General features: G+C 44.7%; 1 protein-coding gene across 6 annotated transcripts in view; it reads right to left on the reverse strand.

Annotated features, from left to right (window-relative positions):
- The window catches only part of ANTKMT (adenine nucleotide translocase lysine methyltransferase), a 603,385-nt gene that overhangs the window by 313,045 nt on the left and 270,685 nt on the right, over nt 1-19,655 (reverse strand). For 4 of the 6 annotated variants that reach the window (XM_069647007.1, XM_069647011.1, XM_069647008.1 and 1 more), the window contains exon 6: nt 2,330-10,904. The exons of the other annotated variants lie outside the window; for them this stretch is intronic. In XM_069647007.1, coding sequence (XP_069503108.1) covers nt 10,716-10,904 — 189 coding nt within the window. In that variant the 3' untranslated portion in view covers nt 2,330-10,715. Of the gene's footprint in view, nt 1-2,329; nt 10,905-19,655 lie in introns of those variants that run through there. 6 annotated transcript variants of the gene reach the window in all.

Genomic DNA, 19,655 nt, shown 5'->3' on the forward strand with positions numbered 1-19,655 from the left:
AATGATGTGTAAACGTTGCAGTAAGACATTGGACAAACAGTGGTCGGAACCTGACCATCGCATGGCACCCGGATACCTGGGGGGTGGGGAGGGTATAACTAAGAAGAGCTCAAAAGTCCAAGTCACTCTATTGGAATTCTGTCCCTCAAATAGTTCAAGAAACCTGAGTGTACCTGCTAAAATAAGCCTGACAACCTTTCCTTCAACCTATACTTGGAAATACTGGACTACAGGGGGGCAGGAACATTCCAGAAATAGATGATGATCGCTCTCATCCTGTCAATTTAGTTAAACATTGATCCATCAGATCTTTTGACAGCTGCAAAGCTTCCAAGAAACCAAGAGATTACATCATCTATACCTCAGACATTCGGCTTCCTATCACATTAACAAGACAGCAGCAATTAGAAAGTTGACAATCCGTCAGGTCTCCTGGCGATAAAGGGTGTAGTGAAGTCTCTATTTTGTATGCATTAATCACTCAGGCTGAAAAAAGTACTAACTAGAAGTATTTGGAGGATGGCAAAAGGACGTAGGCAGATCCATCCTGGAAAAAGGATGGGGCATTGCCTGGAGGAACACCAACACATCTTCAATATGCATTCAGCAGCAAGAGGTCACCTGACTCCATCAAAACACAAGAGTTTTTGACAAAAGGAAACCTTCTCAGTGGTAGCGAGAGCATAGGACAGGCACTTCATATGATATAGGGTGGCCATGCACGACAATCAAAAAGTTCTGGGACGATAGCAAGAAGAAAATTAGCTTGATACCAGAGGCGTTGCTGGGGGGCCTGAGGGGGCTATAGCCCCAGGTCTTTTGGTTGTAGCCCCGGATAGAAGCTGAGGGGTTACAACCAAAAAGGCTTGCTAGCCACCAGTCCCGACAGTCCCAAAATTAGCATAGCCCTGGATCTTTTCCAGGCCTAGGAACACCCTTGCTTCATACTAAGGACTTCGATTCTGTGAGAACCCGGGGGCGCACTGGTTTGTCTTCAAATTCAAAAGTGTCTCCATGCACACAGTTTCAATATTATAATTTTTTGGAAAGGCCATGTTGATAGCCAAACTGGTAATGGCCTCATAGTCGGGCTGAGCCGAGATCCCTAATCTGCTGTTGTGATGGCAGAAAATGCGGTCCGTAATCGCAAAACCACTACTTACATACATTGTGCACAACCAAGGCTCCCAATGTGACGATATCGAGTTGGAGTGCGTCGCTGACCTATCAGAACAGGGGCCTGGTCTGATCTGCCCCACCCGATTGGGCATGCGGTTCTTTTGCCATACCTAGCCCGTTCTCAAGTTAAAGGAATTGAGTTGGAGGAGAATTCCAAAAGTGACTTGGCGGAGGGCCATGAGTGTACAATGATTCAACATGGTTTATTAATCTTTGGAGCATATAATGGGGCATTCCGTAACTGGGAAAGAAACAAGGCATATGCTTTTTAAAACCCATTTAGTGGAAAAATGACAGAGACGTAGACAATTCATAATAGACTCCAGCAGCCAAATTCATTACACCATTCTCTCTGTGGAAAGGTATAGTGTTGAACACCTCTTTGACAACTGCACTGGTAGGGGAGACATAGTCCTTTGGCCAGGTCCTGTTCCATTGGTGAAGAAGTAGTGAAAATGATCCCAGTGCTTGGGCAAAAGCAAGCCTGAAGATGCTGAGGAAGAAGGAGGGGCTATGCAGTCTTAATATCGAATATTCCATAAAGAATATAACATATCTAGAATTTTTTATAACGAAAAATGTTACGGAGTATGCTCTAAGGGGTGGGGTAAAGGGTTACATATGTTTGGGGAACGGTTGGGGTGGGTTTTTCTTGGTTGGAAACAGGGGTTTGGGCGTCTATCCCCTCCTCAGCCCCCCCCCCCCCCCAAAAAGTGTATTCTCCATAAAAACGTTTGTTATAAAATATTTTGTTATAAAGACATGTACCCGAAGGAGGGAGGCTCCAGGCCTACTTCGGCTGTTTCTAAAGTGCTCCCATTTCTGGAGCAAGTATCAAACCTGTCCTTCTTCAAGCTCATCGGTACCTGCTTCCGCCTGCGTGTGTTCCCTAATTGATACTTTGCAAGGAGGCAGGACTCACTTCATCTTCCATGAGACCACGGTGTTACTCTGTCCTTGTTACGATCAATCATTCATTTACCAACGAGAAGGCCCTCCCTGTAAACTCAGCACCACAGGCCAACCTCACACATCTGTATTTCCTTTCACAGGGAAGCGTCCCAGGCCACCCTGATCTGCAGCAGGAATTTTAAACACTCAATTCTGGAACTGGTTCTGTTTGTACCAGCCACACAAAAAAGTAATTGACTCCAGGGTTTTAAAACCATACTTTATTGACCACAATACAAAACCCAACAGTCAGTTATTGTTCACTAATAACTGTGTGCATTTAAATATATGTCTTATCTTAAAATAAGAGGGATTAGAACCCCTGTGACCCATTGACCAATAGTTTATACATGGAGGCAGTTAAGCACAGTCTCAGTAGGGGAGAGGGTTTCACGTCTACTTTGGATCATCTATATTTGTCAGGAGCAACCTATATGGGGTACATGGTTGTGTTTGTCTCCAGCGGGTAAAGTGCACTCTCGTTTGCAGATATAAACAGAATGCGCTGGATGCAAGCGCGGACCCAGGAATCAAAACTGTGGTGTCTTGCTTACAAGGCGAGCACGTTGCCGCTGAGCTATCCTCCCGAGACGATAGCTCAGAGGATAACGAGGCTGATCCTCTAGCATTTCCAGTGAACACCCTTCAGAGGCCAAGGGTTGAACGGACCCTGGCGACTGAAACCTCACTACAGGAAGTCCAGCGAAAGCAGGCTGCTTAGTGCAAAACATATTACTAGGGGAGGAGTGGTCGAATTCTTGAGAATCGCCCCCCTCTTCCCACTTATCCCCAAACCCCCGTAGCCTTCACTACGCAAGCTGAGGGATTCCAGGAAAGTGCTCTCACCATATTGGCATCTGCCAAAAAAAGAATTACTTTCACAAATGTGGAAACACAAACAGAACACTGCATACATAGACAATGGATATACTATAAAATATAATATCAAACTATTTTCTGTGATAAATATGTGTGCGATAAATACAAGAATGCCATCTCATAAAACATACAACTTATCACCGAGGGATTTAACTAACATACACAGAAAACGGTTCGAATATATGGAGGTCATGAGGGAAATCACCCAGACATCAGTAGAAGGCAAGAGATTAGCATTTGACAAGACATCAATGTTTCAGTTTCTGTTCACAGCCAAGGGTTCCCAGGGGCGTGTGGGCCAAAGGGACATGATGGTGGGTGGAGACTTCCAATCCGGCCTCAATGCCATTCTTGCTACAACTTGTTCCTGGGGCTGGGAATTGTAGGCCAAAACATCTGGACAGACACAGGTTGCCTGCAACGTACATTGTTGCTTTGCTGGCTTTGCTGTACTGCATTGTAATTTTCTTCGACAACATTACTTCATGGGGAAGTCATTTTGTATATGTTTTTTTAGGGTTATGGGGCATAGGGCGTTGGGGAGTGTGGATGGTAGTGGCAAGGAAGATATGAGGGCCAGGGGGGTGAAGTAATTGAAGTAATTTTGGCAAAGTAAATTACGAGGTACTTTACTTCAGCAAAACCGCCTAGAACCGCCTGCAAACACGCCCTCCTCATTGCAGCTGTTTCACTGCATTTACCGATTGGCCATTTTGCCACATTTTTTGTAGCATTTATTCAGTAGGCAGGTTAGGGGGACCTATGTTGGTGACTTTTAGGGTAGTGGGGATGTGAACGGACGGGGGACTGGCCCCCATGAATAAATGGCAAGAAAAAGTGGTGAAACATCCAACTGGGCAAGGGGACCCAGATGCCGTTGCCTGCCCATGCCACAGTGCCTAGCTTTCCTCCACCAGACTGGCACTTCTGTACATGGTAGAGAGGTGAATAGGTTCCATATTATGTATCCCTCTTCGTGCAAAGTAGTGCGTGCCAAAAGGATTTGCACACCAAGGAAGGTGTATAGCAAGAGTGTGCATTGCACCTAGTGCTGTGAAGTGCATCTCCCTAGAGGTAGAGGGAGAGCAGGGGGTGCCATGACTCTAAAGCAAGTGAGCAAAGGGATTTTTTCACTTCTTTGTCCAATTTCACAACCCCTTCAAAATGGTGTGAGTTCCAAGGGATATGATGGCAACAGTTGGCACATGCCTATACAAAGCCAAAACTACTGGCTTTGTCAATGCTTGCTGTTTTAGCAATTTGCGTATTGACATATTTCCCAATTGTGAGAGCATGCATTATCACCACAGTATTCAGGAATCTCTCATAAAGCGCACGTTACTTGCACAGGTACTGTGTCCAATTGTGATATAGAATCCTACACGGTGCGGTCAAGCTTTATTAACAAGACCACAGAAGAGAGTTTGATATGCTGGCTGACAGAGGTAAGGAAAGCCTAGTCTTGAGGTCTCCCATCTCTTTCTGAGGTACAAACGGAAGAGGTTCCTCTGAGATTGAGTGTGGTAAGCATGTATACGGCAACACATGCAAAGGTGGTGGCGCCTTGTGCTCGAATGAAGGCAGGCAAATTATTCTGAAGCCCGGCTAAGAGAGCAGGACGATTTTCGGTGTGAGAAACCTGAAGGTGTCTCACCCGCTAGTTCCCAGAGATCTGTCGTCTAGGTGGCCAGGACACAGCCATCGCTATTGAATACAGTTCCTGGGTGTGGATCAGTGGGTGAGGATCACCTTGATGGGGGGTCTTCGCGGAGTGAAAGTGGGACACCGACAGCCGAGACGCGGTACCCCATTCCCTGTAACACCTTTTCCCCATCCTACCCCCGTAGGACATTCGAAAGAAGGGCCAGCTTCAGAGTGATCAGGCACTGCAGGAATGCTCATTTAAAGGACTGTGGCTGGCCCCTTTGTTTTGTGGTGAAACTGCAAGTCCCAGAAGACCCTAGGAGAGGGTGGCATGAGGGTCAGAGTGGTCCTACAGATGTCACATAAAATCCTCTGTACAACGGAAAGTCTCTGACCGATTGCTGAAAGAAAGTTAGAGAAAAGGAACCACGCTTTCGGAAAATATGAAGCAAAACATGAACTGTGTTTAGACATGTATGAACTGTGTTACCAATGACTAAGTGAACCCGACGGAGGGAAGCCAAGGGGAAAAGCTAAGAAAGTAAATCCTGAATGTGATAAAATAAAGTGAACTGTGAAATCGGCAAATGTGAACCCAGTTGAGGGATGTCTGCTAAGATCGGATACACCCGAGAAGATTGTGTTAAGAGTGAAAGGCTGTAGTGAACCCGACAGAGTGAGGCCCAAGTTGCAAGAAGGGTCGAGACCGTCAAAGAGAGATCCAAGGGGCGAAGTGCAATCGCCCGCGGTTCAAGATCACCAAAGGAACTTTTGTTTGTTTGTTATTTTGGCCCAGCAGGTCTTCTATGGCAAAAGACGTTGGCACAAGAGACTTGGCCCCAGAAGGTCCTGATATCATTTGATGGAAAAGTGAAGCTCTTGCTGGAGAGGCCCAGGAGGTGTGCTGTGCTCAGAAGTCCTGCTTTGTCCTATGCTTAAAACATGGGGGAAGGGAGACCATCCTGACTTATCATTTTGTGAACACTTCTGTCTTTTCTGGTGTACATCATCCCACACTCTTTCTGTAGCTTAGCGGTAAGAATGGCAATAGTTTATTTTAGTATAGGCCCTTTTTATTTGACAAGACGTCACTAGGTCTACCTTATTATTATTTGATGGTCATAGCTTGCTGTCATCTTAGATTTAGGTTTAGATTAGATGTTTATCTCACCCATTATAAAGTTCAATAAACACTCTTGACCTGTGATCACTTGTGTCTGTCTTTCCTGTTGCCACCATGAGTTCCTTACAGAGGGCGGCCACTTCTCGGTGGAAGGTAGAAAGCTATCTTCCAAGACACACTATTCATTTGCACCACAGAGGAAATCAGAATCTTTTCACTTATTTTTTTGTGCAGAAACTAAAGACTGAGATGTATACACACATCAGGTGTGAGAGAGCTGAAGTCCAACAAAATGAGCAACTCGCTGCCTAAGTTATCGATGTCAAGAACTTCTTTGCTAAATGAGTAAAGAAAGTAGGCATCAAAAGCTTGACGCCAACTAATGACAGAGACTTCTCGCCATGGAGTTCCTCTATGTCAATGGTGTCCACTAAATCTCCCCTTTCCTTTTGGCACTTTGTACTCCAGCAGTACAGCAGTAACATGGTCTAGAGTCCTTGCATTGTGAGGACACACAGTGGATGAGAAGTAACCTTCTGACCCTTTGATCAAAACCACAACAGTCTGCCAATGTGGTTGCAAATAAGATACTACCTCAGCCTGTGGATGCTGAATTTTTAGAATTCCCATGACGAGGATTCAAGAATCCAAGACTGTCTCAGAAGCTCAGGAATCCAAGGATGGTACAGCTTCAGCTGTAGTCCCTCTTATGGATAACTCAATGCATCGTTCCCTTCCCTGCCTGGGCAAGCAAAGGGTATGTTTATTACAGAGGGAGTGAAAGACGCTTCCTCAGACTACGGATACTGAGTTTTTAGAATCCCTATGACCGGGACACAAGAATCCAAGACTATCTCGGAAGCTCAGGGATCCAACGATGCTGCATTTTCGCGTGTAGTCCCTGTTTTGGATAACTCCATACAGCCTTCCCTTCGCTGCTTGGCCAAACAAAGGGTATGTTTATTCCAGAGGGAGTGTAAGTAGATTCCTCAGACTACGGATGCCGAGTTTTTAGAATCCCTATGATGAGGACCCAAGACTATCTTGGAAGCTCAGGAATTCAAGGATGCTGCATTTTTTTTGCGTGTAGTCCCTGTTCTGGATAACTCCATATAGCCTTCCCATCGCTGCCTGGACAAGCAAAGGGCATGCTTATTCCAGAGGGAGTGTAAGGCGCTTGCTCAGACTACGGATGCTGAGTTTTTAGAATCCCTGTGACGAGCGGAAACTCAGGAATTCAAGGATGCTGCATTATCGCGTGTAGTCCCAGTTATGGATAACTCCCTACAGCCTTCTCTTGCCTGCCTGGGCAAGCAGATGCAGGTTTATTGCACAGTGAAGGCCTGCTGTAGTATGTGTCTCGGTTTGATTTGTAGTTGGATGTACTTGTTTATTTTTGTGACATTTCTTCTTCAGACGGAGTTTACCTTAACATTGCATTTAAATGTTGATTAGTTGTAGCTCAACTTCCTTTTAAAAAGTATCTTGTTTAACATAATCTATATGGGGGATTAAATGACTTCCTTTTGAAACATTTTCCCCATTTTAAAAAATGTCATCCATTTATACATGGAAACTATTCAATGAAAGATGGAGATTCTTCCATTCTGAATAACAGAAATTCTGTCATTTTAAAACAAAAATAGAAATTGTTCCATGAAAAAGGTGAATTTTTCAATTTAAATATGCTGTCTTTGTACATACATTCTACCATTTTAAAATGAAAACAGAAATTCTTCCATAAAAACTAAATGTTACCTTTCAAAAAGTAGAATGAAAAAAGTAAGTTTTTCCATTCCAAGTGGAACATTCTTCCATGAATAAAAGGAAATTCTATTCTACCATTTGAAAACAAATCAGAAATTCCACCTTGAAAAACAGAAATGCTATAATTTAAAAACAAAATGTCAATGTGCGAATCCCCGAAATACAAGAGGAGGCAGGAGGAGCAGAGGTTAGAGGAACTGTGGTCTGTAGAGGCAGGAGGAGCAGAGGTTAGAGGAACTGTGGTCTGCAGAGGCAGGAAGAGCAGAGGTTAGAGGAATTGTGGTCTGTAGAGGCAGGAGGAGCAGAGGTTAGAGGAACTGTGGATTGTAGAGGCAGGATGAGCAGAGGTGAGAGGAACTGTGGTCTGTAGAGGCAGGATGGGCAGAAGTGAGAGGAACTGTGGTCTGTAGATGCAGGATTTGCAGAAGTGAGAGGAACTGTGGTCTGTAGAGGCAAGAGAAGCAGAGTTGAGAGGAACTGTGGTCTGTAGAGGCAGGAGGAGCAGAGGTTAGATGAACTGTGGTCTGTAGAGGCAGGAGGAGCAGAGGTTAGAGGAACTGTGGATTGTAGAGGCAGGAGGAGCAGAGGTTAGAGGAACTGTGGACTGTAGAGGCAGGAGGAGCAGAGTTGAGAGGAACTGTGGTCTGTAGAGGCAGGAGGAGCAGAGGTTAGAGGAACTGTGGTCTGTAGAGGCAGGAGGAGCAGAGGTTAGAGGAACTGTGGATTGTAGAGGCAGGATGAGCAGAGGTGAGAGGAACTGTGTTCTGTAGAGGCAGGATGGGCAGAAGTGAGAGGAACTGTGGTCTGTAGATGCAGGAGGAGCAGAGTTGAGAGGAACTGTGGTCTGTTGAGGCAGGATGAGCAGAGGTGAGAGGAACTTTGGTCTGTAGAGGCAGGAGGAGCAGAGGTGAAAGGTACTGTGGTCTGTAGAGGCAGGAGGAGCAGAGGTGAGAGGAACTGTGGTCTGTAGAGGCAGGAGGAGAAGAGGTGAGAGGTACTGTGGTCTGTAGAGGCAGGGGGAGCAGAGGATATAGGAACTGTGGTCTGTAGAGGCAGGAGGAGCAGAGGTTAGAGGAACTGTGGATTGTAGAGGCAGGAGGAGCAGAGGTGAGAGGAACTGTGGACTGTAGAGGCAAGAGGAGAAGAGGTGAGAGGAACTGTGGTCTGTAGAGGCAGGATGAGCAGAGGTGAGAGGAACGTTGGTCTGTAGAGGCAGGAGGAGCAGAGGTGAGAGGTACTGTGGTCTGTAGAGGCAGGAGGAGCAGAGGTGAGAGGAACTGTGGTCTGTAGAGGCAGGAGGAGAAGAGGTGAGAGGTACTGTGGTCTGTAGAGGCAGGAGGAGCAGTGGTGAGAGGAACGTTGGTCTGTAGAGGCGGGAGGAGCAGAGGTGAGAGGTACTGTGGTCTGTAGAGGCAGGAGGAGCAGAGGTGAGAGGAACTGTGGTCTGTAGAGGCGGGAGGAGCAGTGGTGAGAGGAACTGTGGACTGTAGAGGCGGGAGGAGCAGAGGTGAGAGGAACTGTGGTCTGTAGAGGCGGGATGAGCAGAGGTGAGAGGTACTGTGGTCTGTAGAGGCAGGAGGAGCAGAGGTGAGAGGAACTGTGGTCTGTAGAGGCAGGAGGAGCAGAGGTTAGAGGAACTGTGGATTGTAGAGGCAGGAGGAGCAGAGGTGAGAGCAACTGTGGACTGTAGAGGCAGGAGGAGCAGTGGTGAGAGGAACTGTGGTCTGTAGAGGCAGGAGGAGCAGTGGTGAGAGGAACTGTGGACTGTAGAGGCAGGAGGAGCAGTGGTGAGAGGAACTGTGGACTATAGAGGCAGGGGGAGCAGAGGTGAGAGGAACTGTGGTCTGTAGAGGCAGGATGAGCAGAAGTGAGAAGAACTGTGGTCTGTAGAGGCAGGAGGAGCAGAGGTGAGAGGACCTGTGGTATGTAGAGGCGGGATGAGCAGATGTGAGAGGAACTGTGGTCTGTAGAGGCAGGATGAGCAGTGGTGAGAGAAACTGTGGTCTGTAGAGGCAGGAGGAGCAGAGGTGAGAGGAACGGTGGTATGTAGAGGCAGGATGAGCAGAGGTGAGAGGAACTGTGGTCTGTAGTGGCAGGAGGAACAGTGGTGAGAGGAACTGTGGTCTGTAGAGGCAGGATGAGCAGTGGTGAGAGAAACTGTGGTCTGTAGTGGCAGGAGGAGCAGAGGTTAGAGGATCTGTGGTCTGTAGAGGCAGGAGGAGCAGAGGTGAGAGGAACTGTGGTTTGTAGAGGCAGGAGGAGCAGAGGTGAGAGGAACAGAAAGGACATGGTAGGAAACCACCGGAAGGAAAAATGAGAGAGACAATTTGGTTGGGGGTGAGGGAATGTGTTTGTAGGAGTGGGGGTGCATGTGTAGTCATTTCTGGTGTATCTTATGGGGTGCTGATCAGAAGAGAGGTAATAAACCCTGCTTGTAAAGCAGAGTATTTCCATTGATGGCAATGTCTAGTACATTGTCGAGTAACACCAGAGATAGGAGGGTACATTAGAAAGGTTCATGCGAAAAACACGAAGACCTTCTTGTTCAACAGGAACATGTGCGTGACATCTTATCCCATTTGCAACGTCTGCTCTTATACGACCACACTTTGTTTTGTTAAATTTGCTCAATTTTCTTGAATGTGTGCAAAGTTAGAGCGGAAAATGTTTTTCCATGTACATAAAGTGTCATGTAACAACTATGATATTGCTGCGGCAATCACATAATACATACGACCATAGAATAACAGGTGACTTTCCTAAGCAGTGGTGCAAAGGTAAAGTCGTGGTCACACATTGATGTGCTTCCATCCCTGTTGGAGTGTACACAAACACACTTCGGCCCTTATTCACAGAGCGTTTTCCATTGGGGTTTTGCCATTATAAAACGCTTCTGTGACTTAGGCCCTTAGAGTACTGCAATAAATACACCAGGCTGTCGCTGGCCTGAGTCTCTGTGACAGTCATGCACCATAAAGCACATACGGTCCTGTCCCAGCAACCAGTCCAAAGGGAACTCGCAGCACAGAGTCAGAAACTGGTTGTTGTTCTTAGTCAAACATTAAAACGAATACATATGCACTCTAAAAACACATATCTTGATATGAACCAGGAAGCTTTGCGTTATATTAAAGCCTTGCTACTGAATTTCCTTTTCCTTGGCAGGAAGGTTTCACGCTGCTTTCCCCTCTGGGTGGCTCAGCCCAGCTTGCCGGACACTCTGGACATCATACGCCCAGGCTCTGTCCGCACCGTCCCCCAAAATGCAGCTCGGGGCCCAGGTTGGGAGCGGGAAGCGCCCCGTGACCACGCGCGCTCCATCAGGCAGTTCTGCCAGTAGCTTGGCCTCCAGTAACTCGAGCTGCGGGGTAGAAAGTCAAGAATTGTTAGGGGGCACTGTATCTAGGCACTGCTGACACTCACATATCACATCCAGCCTCTCTGTCTTTCTGAAGCTCCTATCCCCTACCAGCAGCAGTCAAGCATCATGCCTGGTAGTGTGCAGAGTAGGAAGCAATCATAGGACAGCCACACACATTGTCATGTTAGGGCACAGCTATGTGGACCTTCACCTCTGGTCAAGCTTTACTTCATGTTCTCTGTACATTCAGGTCTCCTGTGGCCTCCTCAGCCCCATCGGCTGCCAAGCGGCCTATGCACTTCCAAGTGCCATTCAGATCATCCTTTTCACCTCAACCCACACACAGGCTAGTGGGTAAGGTAAAGGCCTACCTGTGCTGAGGGCTGACAGGGCCATCACTGAACCGAATACTTTCCATAAATAATGGGACTGTGTGCTGCCCAAACATTGACCTGAGCAAAATCACCTTACTTGCTATCTAATGACAACAACTCAAAGCGCCCCTTCCTAATGTTAAGGAGGAAAAAATGAATACAAGACATTTTGTATCATTATCTTTTATTTTTTTCAACAATCCATCAAAAACAAAAGATTCCAGCTTCTATTGCTACATATTCCACTGGATACACATGTTGGCTAACAGGAAAACAAAACCAACACTGGGACAGTGTCAACTTATGAGATCCCAAATGCATGACCCCCTGCAGTGCTGTTAAAGGTCTTGAAAACCATTATTATGATATCGATGAAGAACCCCCCCGCCGGCCAAGCTCCTCTATGAGGTCACAGAACCTCTCAGTGACTTGCGATATCCTTTTTACATAGGGTGCTTGATATTTCATTCCTTATAATGCATGGCCATACACTCTCATCCCCTGAATACCTGGCTTCTGATTATAATGTAGGAGATCTTACAGTTGCTGTTACAAATCACTACAATTGACCAAATTTTGAAGGTCAATTGTTACATATATGCGGGAGGGGACATGCCCCTGCAATCCCCCACCCAAAGATGCAAAACCCCCCACCCAAACCCATTTTATATATATATGTATATATATATATATAAAACCAATATATATAATATACGGTCAATTGTGCAAAGGTCAATTCGGACCCATGGAATTTGGTCAATTCGGGCATTCGAACAATTGTGTTCTAACAATTTGGGTAATACCCATCTTGTTTGGATACAAAACAACTTAATATGCAGATTCTAATGCCCTGCAGAAAACTATTTTCAGCAGTTTAACAAGATGCATCCAGAACACGTTTTCATGTTGTGCTTTGAAAAAGGCAATCACATTCTGAGGCTTGCTCTCGTGTGTTAAACTCCAGCGGTGCATACAGGAAACATACCACTGTAGACAGTTTCTCACCAGTTAATGGCTGCACAGCGTCCAAGAAAGCTATGACATAAGAAAGGCATTCGGAAAGCCTGTCACGTCTTTGATTCGGTTCTGTCGCCGCAGCTGGAAGTCTGCCCTTTGCTGGCTGAAGCCGCAGGCACTGTGAGGTTACAGCTGAAGTGTAGCAACTGATTTCACAGTAGTAGTGATGCCATTGTTCTTATCACAGGTCAGTAGTGATGTCACAACTAGCCGATAGTAGGAACATTGCTTGCAGGCGTTTACACTGTTATTGCAGGCTGGCATGTATCATGCGAGGTATTCCCAAATCAACTGTACTTCAGTTCCTCCAGAAACCAACTCCTACATAATAACATTTGGTGATTCTCTCTCCAGCAACAAGACATTGATCATTTCTCTTATCCGTGAGACATTTCCAGTTCATTCAAATGTACATTTTGGCTAGAATGAAGCCTCACGTGGGAGCCGTTTTGTCTGCCTGTTTTGCTTGGAATTAGGCCCAATAATCAAACTTTAGACTCGAGTTAAATAGTTCTCCTAAAACACTCTGTATGGCCTGCCCTGCATCGCCCAACACCTTATCTTTGGGCATCTCCAAACAATGTCAATAAATGATGTGCGGCTTCATGTCATCCAGCTCATCTAGTTCTGGTTTCCAAGCTCTTTTTAAACTTCATGCTCAGAGGTGCATACACATACCAAGCACATATTTCATTTCAAACAATTCAAGGCAACCGTTGTACAACACCCTCTGTGTAGACACACACATTTTATAATAATCTGTTTCACCTCCAGCTGCTCAGAGAAATTCGACACATTTTTAGTACAATCTGTAGTTGGCCCCTTGACTGATATAAATAAATAAACAAATACATCATCCACATGCGTGAGTCAGGAATCTTTATGAAATCGTTTGCATTCAGGAAACACTTGGCACCTCATTCTCTCCAATTATTAGTGTGACATGTACCTTTAACTAGTCTTTTGTGCCCCGTTACTAGATCTTAAGAAAAGTGTGACGTTTCAATCTAATTGCTGCCTGTGTGTCATCCAGTGCTGATGAAAAGATCATGGCTTTCCTCATTCCTGCAGGTCTCCCTACTTTCACACCAATTCAATAGACACTAACAGTGGATCTCTTACTGCACTGGCTGTGTTGCGGTCATCCCGTCGCCCTCATACCTTGATTTTAATTTGGGTAGAATGTTTCAAAGTTTCTTTGACCACCTCTATACCAATCGTTTGAAAACCCTATCCAGCACCACTATACGGACAACCCGAGACAAGTGAATACATCTACGGGGCATTATGATCTTTGATATGACAACTAAGCAAAGTTGGAAAATCTGCCCAGAAGTTGCTGGATATAGTAAGCTTACTCTCTAGTGCTGACACATTGGGCCTCATTAACACCCTGGCGCTCCCGTAATGAAGGGTGCCGGTACGGGAACGGCACCCTTCATTACGGGAGCGCCTATTACGAGGTTCCCTTTGCGGGACCCGGAACAAACGTCTGGTAAAACCAGATGTCCTTTCCGGGTCCCGCGAGGGGAAGAGGGAGCTAATAACGGGCCATTTGTAATGTGCCCGTTATTACCTCCCTCCCTATTCCCATTGAGCCCTATGGGGGCTCAAATGGGAATGTGGAATGGTTCCTTCAAGGAGGAATTACCGGGCTCGCCAATGTTGGAATGACCCGGTAATTCCCCATTGAAGGAACCCGGTATTGGAGCCCAGTATGGAGGTAGCCATGGCGCTAATAGCACCATGGCTAGCTCCATACTGGTAATGAGGCCCAATTATTTTTACAAACTGCTGCTAAATCGCTGTGAATGTGTATCCCCAGATAGAGAAACCAATTTTTCTTTTCTCTAGGAGTAGATCCTTCAATGTAACCTGATCACAACAAAGACAGGGATAAGTAATCAATGTCTGCCCGTGTATACCAAGTGCAGATGGGCCTCATTACAAGTTTGGCCACCTTTTTGGGCATTAACAGAATTACTGCCATTTTCACTGCAATGCCAAACTAGGAGTTTGGCCTTGAAGTGGAGGATTTACGTCCAGCATCAGGCTGGTGGTACAACTACCACTTTAACCCCCAAAACTGGTGGATTTGCCATGGCAAAATTACAGCTTGAATTAAATCTGCAAAAATCACAATGGAGTCTTATGTGCTCCAAAAATGGGGACTAACACCACTATACCACCACTCGGGGTACCGTGGTAAATCCACGGGACTGAGAGGCAGTAACGATAACCGACCGTGGCAGTAATTCTGCGGATTTACCAGCAAATTACCACCAAACTCGAAGGAGGCAGGCAAACTTGTAATCACTCCACGCATACAGTGGGTTGTTTTTCCCTTAAATTCCTGATATATAACAAAATATAATTAGCATTCAATGACATGACATGACTTTCCCCTGACTGTTCTATTCCAAAAATATAGTTTTGGTTTCAACAAGCCATATTAACATAGAACAGAATTTAGAGCATTTCATATTACAAACCTTTCTCATTCTGCTTTAAAATCTCAATAGCATTAATACATAATGTGTTCAAAGATTAAGATTAAGCAACAGTATCTTTTGCATCTCTTTCCAGAGCTTGTTCTGATTGGCTCAAAGTAATTTTTTTTATTTTTTTATTGTATATGGTAAAAAACCTTTACAAATTAGATGCAAACATTATCACAGAAATAATACATATTAGAATTTGTTACATACACAAATATAATTTTCCTAAACATCAATTACAAGACAGTTGGCATAATAAAATAGGTATAAGATAATATTAGTCACAAATTTCTTAATAAATATCAGATTCTTCAAAGTTCAGTTCATTCAGCTTAGAATCAATATTTGCCAAAATCTGAGTTAATCTAATAATAATCTTGACACTATCTCCACACATACATCTTTACCATAGAGCCTCATGAGACAAAATTGAATCTGAATACATAAAGTGACCAAACCTGGATTGACGCAAATCTTCAAAAAATACACAATATATTACCACATGTTTGAGAGTCTCTAAAACCACGGGATAGTTACAAAAGCGACATGATCCCGAAGCAAACTTTACATCACATTTACCCCATTGGAGCAACTTTTCATTGGTATGAAAAAGATTGACTTTATATCAAAGATATAATGTTCGGGCAGCATCAGATGGAAATTGTATGATATATTTAGATCTGACCCCCCACTTTCTTCTACACTGGGCATACTCATGATAAGAACTATACAATCCAATTCTGTCCGCCTGACAGCTCCAATAATATAATTGCAATTTCAATTTGTAACTAGGTAAACCCAATATTAAGTCTTCCTTCAGAATCCCCAGTAATTTTGTGAGGAGGATTTAAATCCAATAAGACCCTGGATTCATCATCCAGCTGGGAGAGATCAATGACCGCCTCATTCTCAAAAGTTGCAGTCGTTATTTTTGATTGGGCTATTGGCACTACCGTTGACTGTTTCTTTGCTAAGGCAAGTGTTTTAGCCCTCCTTCTCATTGCCCTCCCAGCAAGCCTTTTTTCTTTACGGGTTAAAACAACCTTATGCTGCGGTAATGGCTCATATTCTTTTTGGTCAAATTGAGTAAATTGACTCCTGTCCAGACACTCTTCAGAGAGATCAATCAGGTTGGTCAATGGGGAGGGACTATTCAGTCCTTCAGAGTTGTCAATCACCTCCTCTACGGGAATAGGGATCTGACTCAACGGTTGTGCTGAACAGGAATCAGCCTTCAATAGCTCCAAATGGCGTTCAATTTTTTGGACAGAAGTTAACACTTCGAATATTTCATCGATATTTTCGTCAGTCTGTGTGTGAATCGTATTTTGGGCAATTGGGGTCAATATACTCGCAAATGATCGCGTTTTTAATGTTGAGACACCAAGAATCCATCAAATGGATTGGCACTATCGACCATAACCTTCCTATTAGTTTGTCTTTCGGAAAGGGCGGTCACAGCGTCACATGCAAACAAAAGGCCTTCAATTCTATTAGTTTTATTTGTGAGTTCCCCAATTGCTGCTCTCATAATTCCAATCTCATAATGGGAACGCTCATGGCCTTTATCAAGCAAATCCAGAATTCTTGCCAATACAGGAAAATCAGGACTTAGTGATGGAGCATCAAGAGTAATGCTCTCTGAGCGTACTTCACTGTTGGAAACTTCCTTGTCTCTATCATTCAGACTAGACTGAAACTCCTGTATGTCTATAATCATTCTGTCATTAAGTGCAGTTTGAGCACTTTTTGCATTTGGGGAGCTCACCATAGGTTTACTGGGGGAGTAATTAGTAACAAGGTCAGTTTGCCATACCAGTTTAGACTTTTCACCACCCAAAACACCAGAATTAGATTTGGGTATAGTATTGTTTTTTTTTGGGCATGGTTGCTCATCATAAATACATCCTCTCGCCCAGCCAATCGCTGGTTGACTGGCGTTGAAAGGCCAAGGGAGAGACGAACACGTTTGCCCAATTCGGTTTCAATTGTAGGGCCCATCAATGAGCAATCAATTGTATCATCTTTGTATGATATATTGGTGAGACTATACATACCATTGTCGCAAGTTTGCAATGAATTAGTTTGTAAGGAGCCCATTTGGTTACTATTGTTCAAGTCTTTTAGTTTGAACTTCGTGTTTGTTATGGCAGCATCAATGTCACAATTGGTGCAATGAATCATAACAGGCACATTAAATTTAGATGAAATACCCATTTCTTTAAGGATCCTAGGTCTAACATCTAGGGATGGACTAGTTATAATTACACCCATTACCTCATCGGCATCTAATATTGTAGCCGCTGGTGGCATAGATAGAATCTCAACTGATGATAGAGCTGATAACACGGGTAGAACCTCGTAATCAGCATTAGTATGCATTGTGGTGTGTGAGTCAGTAAGTTTCCATCCACTTCGTAACCCGTTCACCATTCTGGGTCAATCGCGAATATAATATCACATTGCCTGCTTCAGAAAGGAAAAGGAAATGAGTGCAACCCGTGGTGTGCAGCAGTAAGTGAAGCCAATAATCACCCAAATAATGAAACCAAGAGACAGTCAATGGAAGGCTTGTTTCAGCGCGTTTCGCGCGTTAAGCAGCAGAACGAACTTCCTCTTGCCGACGGCAGTCCAAGAGGTGACCGCAAAAGCAGGAGAAGCAGAACTCCCAGCCCAACAGCCACACTTCCGGAGCACTTTGGATGCGCACGTGAGATGCGCGTGCACCAGTGCTTTTGAGGAAGTGGCTGTGGATGGAGGGCGGGCAGAAGGCGGGACAAATGGGCAGAGCCAAGTAATGAATCCAAGAGACAGTCAATGGCAGTCTTGTATCAGCGCATTTTGCGCGTTAAGCAGCAGAACGAACTTCCTCTTGCCGACAGCAGTCCAAGAGGTGACCGCAAAAGCAGGAGAAGTAGAACTCCCAGCCCAACAGCCACACTTCCGGAGCACTTCGGATGCTCAAAGTAATCCAAAATCAAAATAAAAGAAGCACTTGTACAGCACAAGCATCACATCATGTTCTGATCTAGAGGCAGCAACTATTTTAATTTGCGTTGATCCAACCCCCACCAACACCCAATTTGGACCTCCACAGTTTGCCTTTCACAATATCAAAACAAACAACCTTTGCATCAGTTCCATGCAACACCACTGATGGTAGCTTTACTTGCTAATTTGTTTACCAAACTAGTTGAAGCCAAACCACCATAATTAATATTAATGTATCACATGCCATTAATGGCCAAGATCGTCTTTCACTGTGCCTGCGTTTCACGTCCCAATGCAGCCAACTGTCAAAGCAATTCCAGAATGATCATACACTGTGATAGCCAGAGGCTCTGACTATAACTTGTGGAGTTCCTCTAGCATAGAGCCTTTCACCGTTCCTCTTCACCATTTATATGGACCCACTGATGAAGATCATAAAAGCACATGGGCTCGCTTGTTACAACTATCCAGGGGACACTCAAGTTATATAGTACATGAATGGTGAGAACATCTCCTGCAACACCCTCGGCAACAGCTTCACACAAGAGATTGGATGACAGCTAACAACCTAAAATTAAACCCGAAACTGAAATACTGATAGTCTCCCCTCAAGTCCACCCCTTAACCATGGCCTCTGGAAATAGGTAACTGACCTAGAACTTTTAAATTGATCAAGGATCTCGCCATCCCAAGGCCTCACGCTCAGACCAAACAATAATCAAAAAGTACTTCTATCATCTACGCTCAATCAGATGGATTATGTCCTATCTCCCTTTACCATACAGAATTTTGGCCGCCGATTCTCTGATCCTCTTAAGAATCAATAATGCAAGCAGCATTCATCTAGGTATGCCAGACTACCTAAATAAAACTACAAGAGTTCCAAAACACTGGGCTAGACTATTACTCAGAGATAACAGGAGGGAACATATAACACCAGCCTTTGCATCGTTCCACTGGCTACCAGTCAAAATGGGAATCCATTCCAAGGCCCTCTGCATGTCCCACAGAACCCTCGAAGGTCAGGAAAAATAATTCATCCAACGCAAAATCTCACATTATCAACCAACTAGAGATCTAAGATCAAGAAATAATCTGCTAATAAACACCAGGAGATTCTGCAGAGAAAGACACAGAAGCTCCACCTTCTCCTCTATGGTAGCCAAACTTCAAAACACGCTACCAAGGGAAATCCAAACTTCGGAGGACCACTTCGCATTCAGGAAAACAATTAAAACATGGCTTTTCAATGCATATTCAATATAAATTAGCCAATGGTGAATAAAAAGCAGCAACAGCACTGCTTAATCAACTAAGTCCCACACAAAGACACATCCTAGGGGAATGACATACCGGTTTCCAGCCTCCTGGTTTCAGACCAAATCATGGCACTTGGAGAAAGAGTCTTAGCAAATGCCTCACCCTTCTTCTTTAATATCAAAAATGCAATACAGGACATCAACCCAATCCACAAGAACCACAAAGAAGCTCAACACCTCTCACCATGACGCAAAGAACAATGCCCTTGCACCAGATGAGGAAAGCCTGCAGAACTAACCATGGACCCTGTTGACTAACCCTTGATTTCTCCACCTTACTCACCACACGCAAACGCAGACTAGCCACCCGCACACAGCTTTTAAAATACCCTCTCTCCCCACTCCAAACAACACAGCTCTACACCTCTAAGACCAACTGACAGACCCAGCCTCTGGCCAATGCAGGCCCACATTGCAAGCATGTGGTTTCCCGTCTGGACACTATGCTCTTGATGCTCCTAATACATCAGACTGCGAAATATTTCACTTATGCAGAGTTTAGGGTACTTCTGATCTGTACCATCAACAGAAAGCCCCACAATATCACTTTTT

Source organism: Ambystoma mexicanum, chromosome 2q (assembly GCF_040938575.1).
Source record: "Ambystoma mexicanum isolate Mex_15411 chromosome 2q, UKY_AmexF1_1, whole genome shotgun sequence".
Classification (NCBI taxonomy): domain Eukaryota; kingdom Metazoa; phylum Chordata; class Amphibia; order Caudata; family Ambystomatidae; genus Ambystoma; species Ambystoma mexicanum.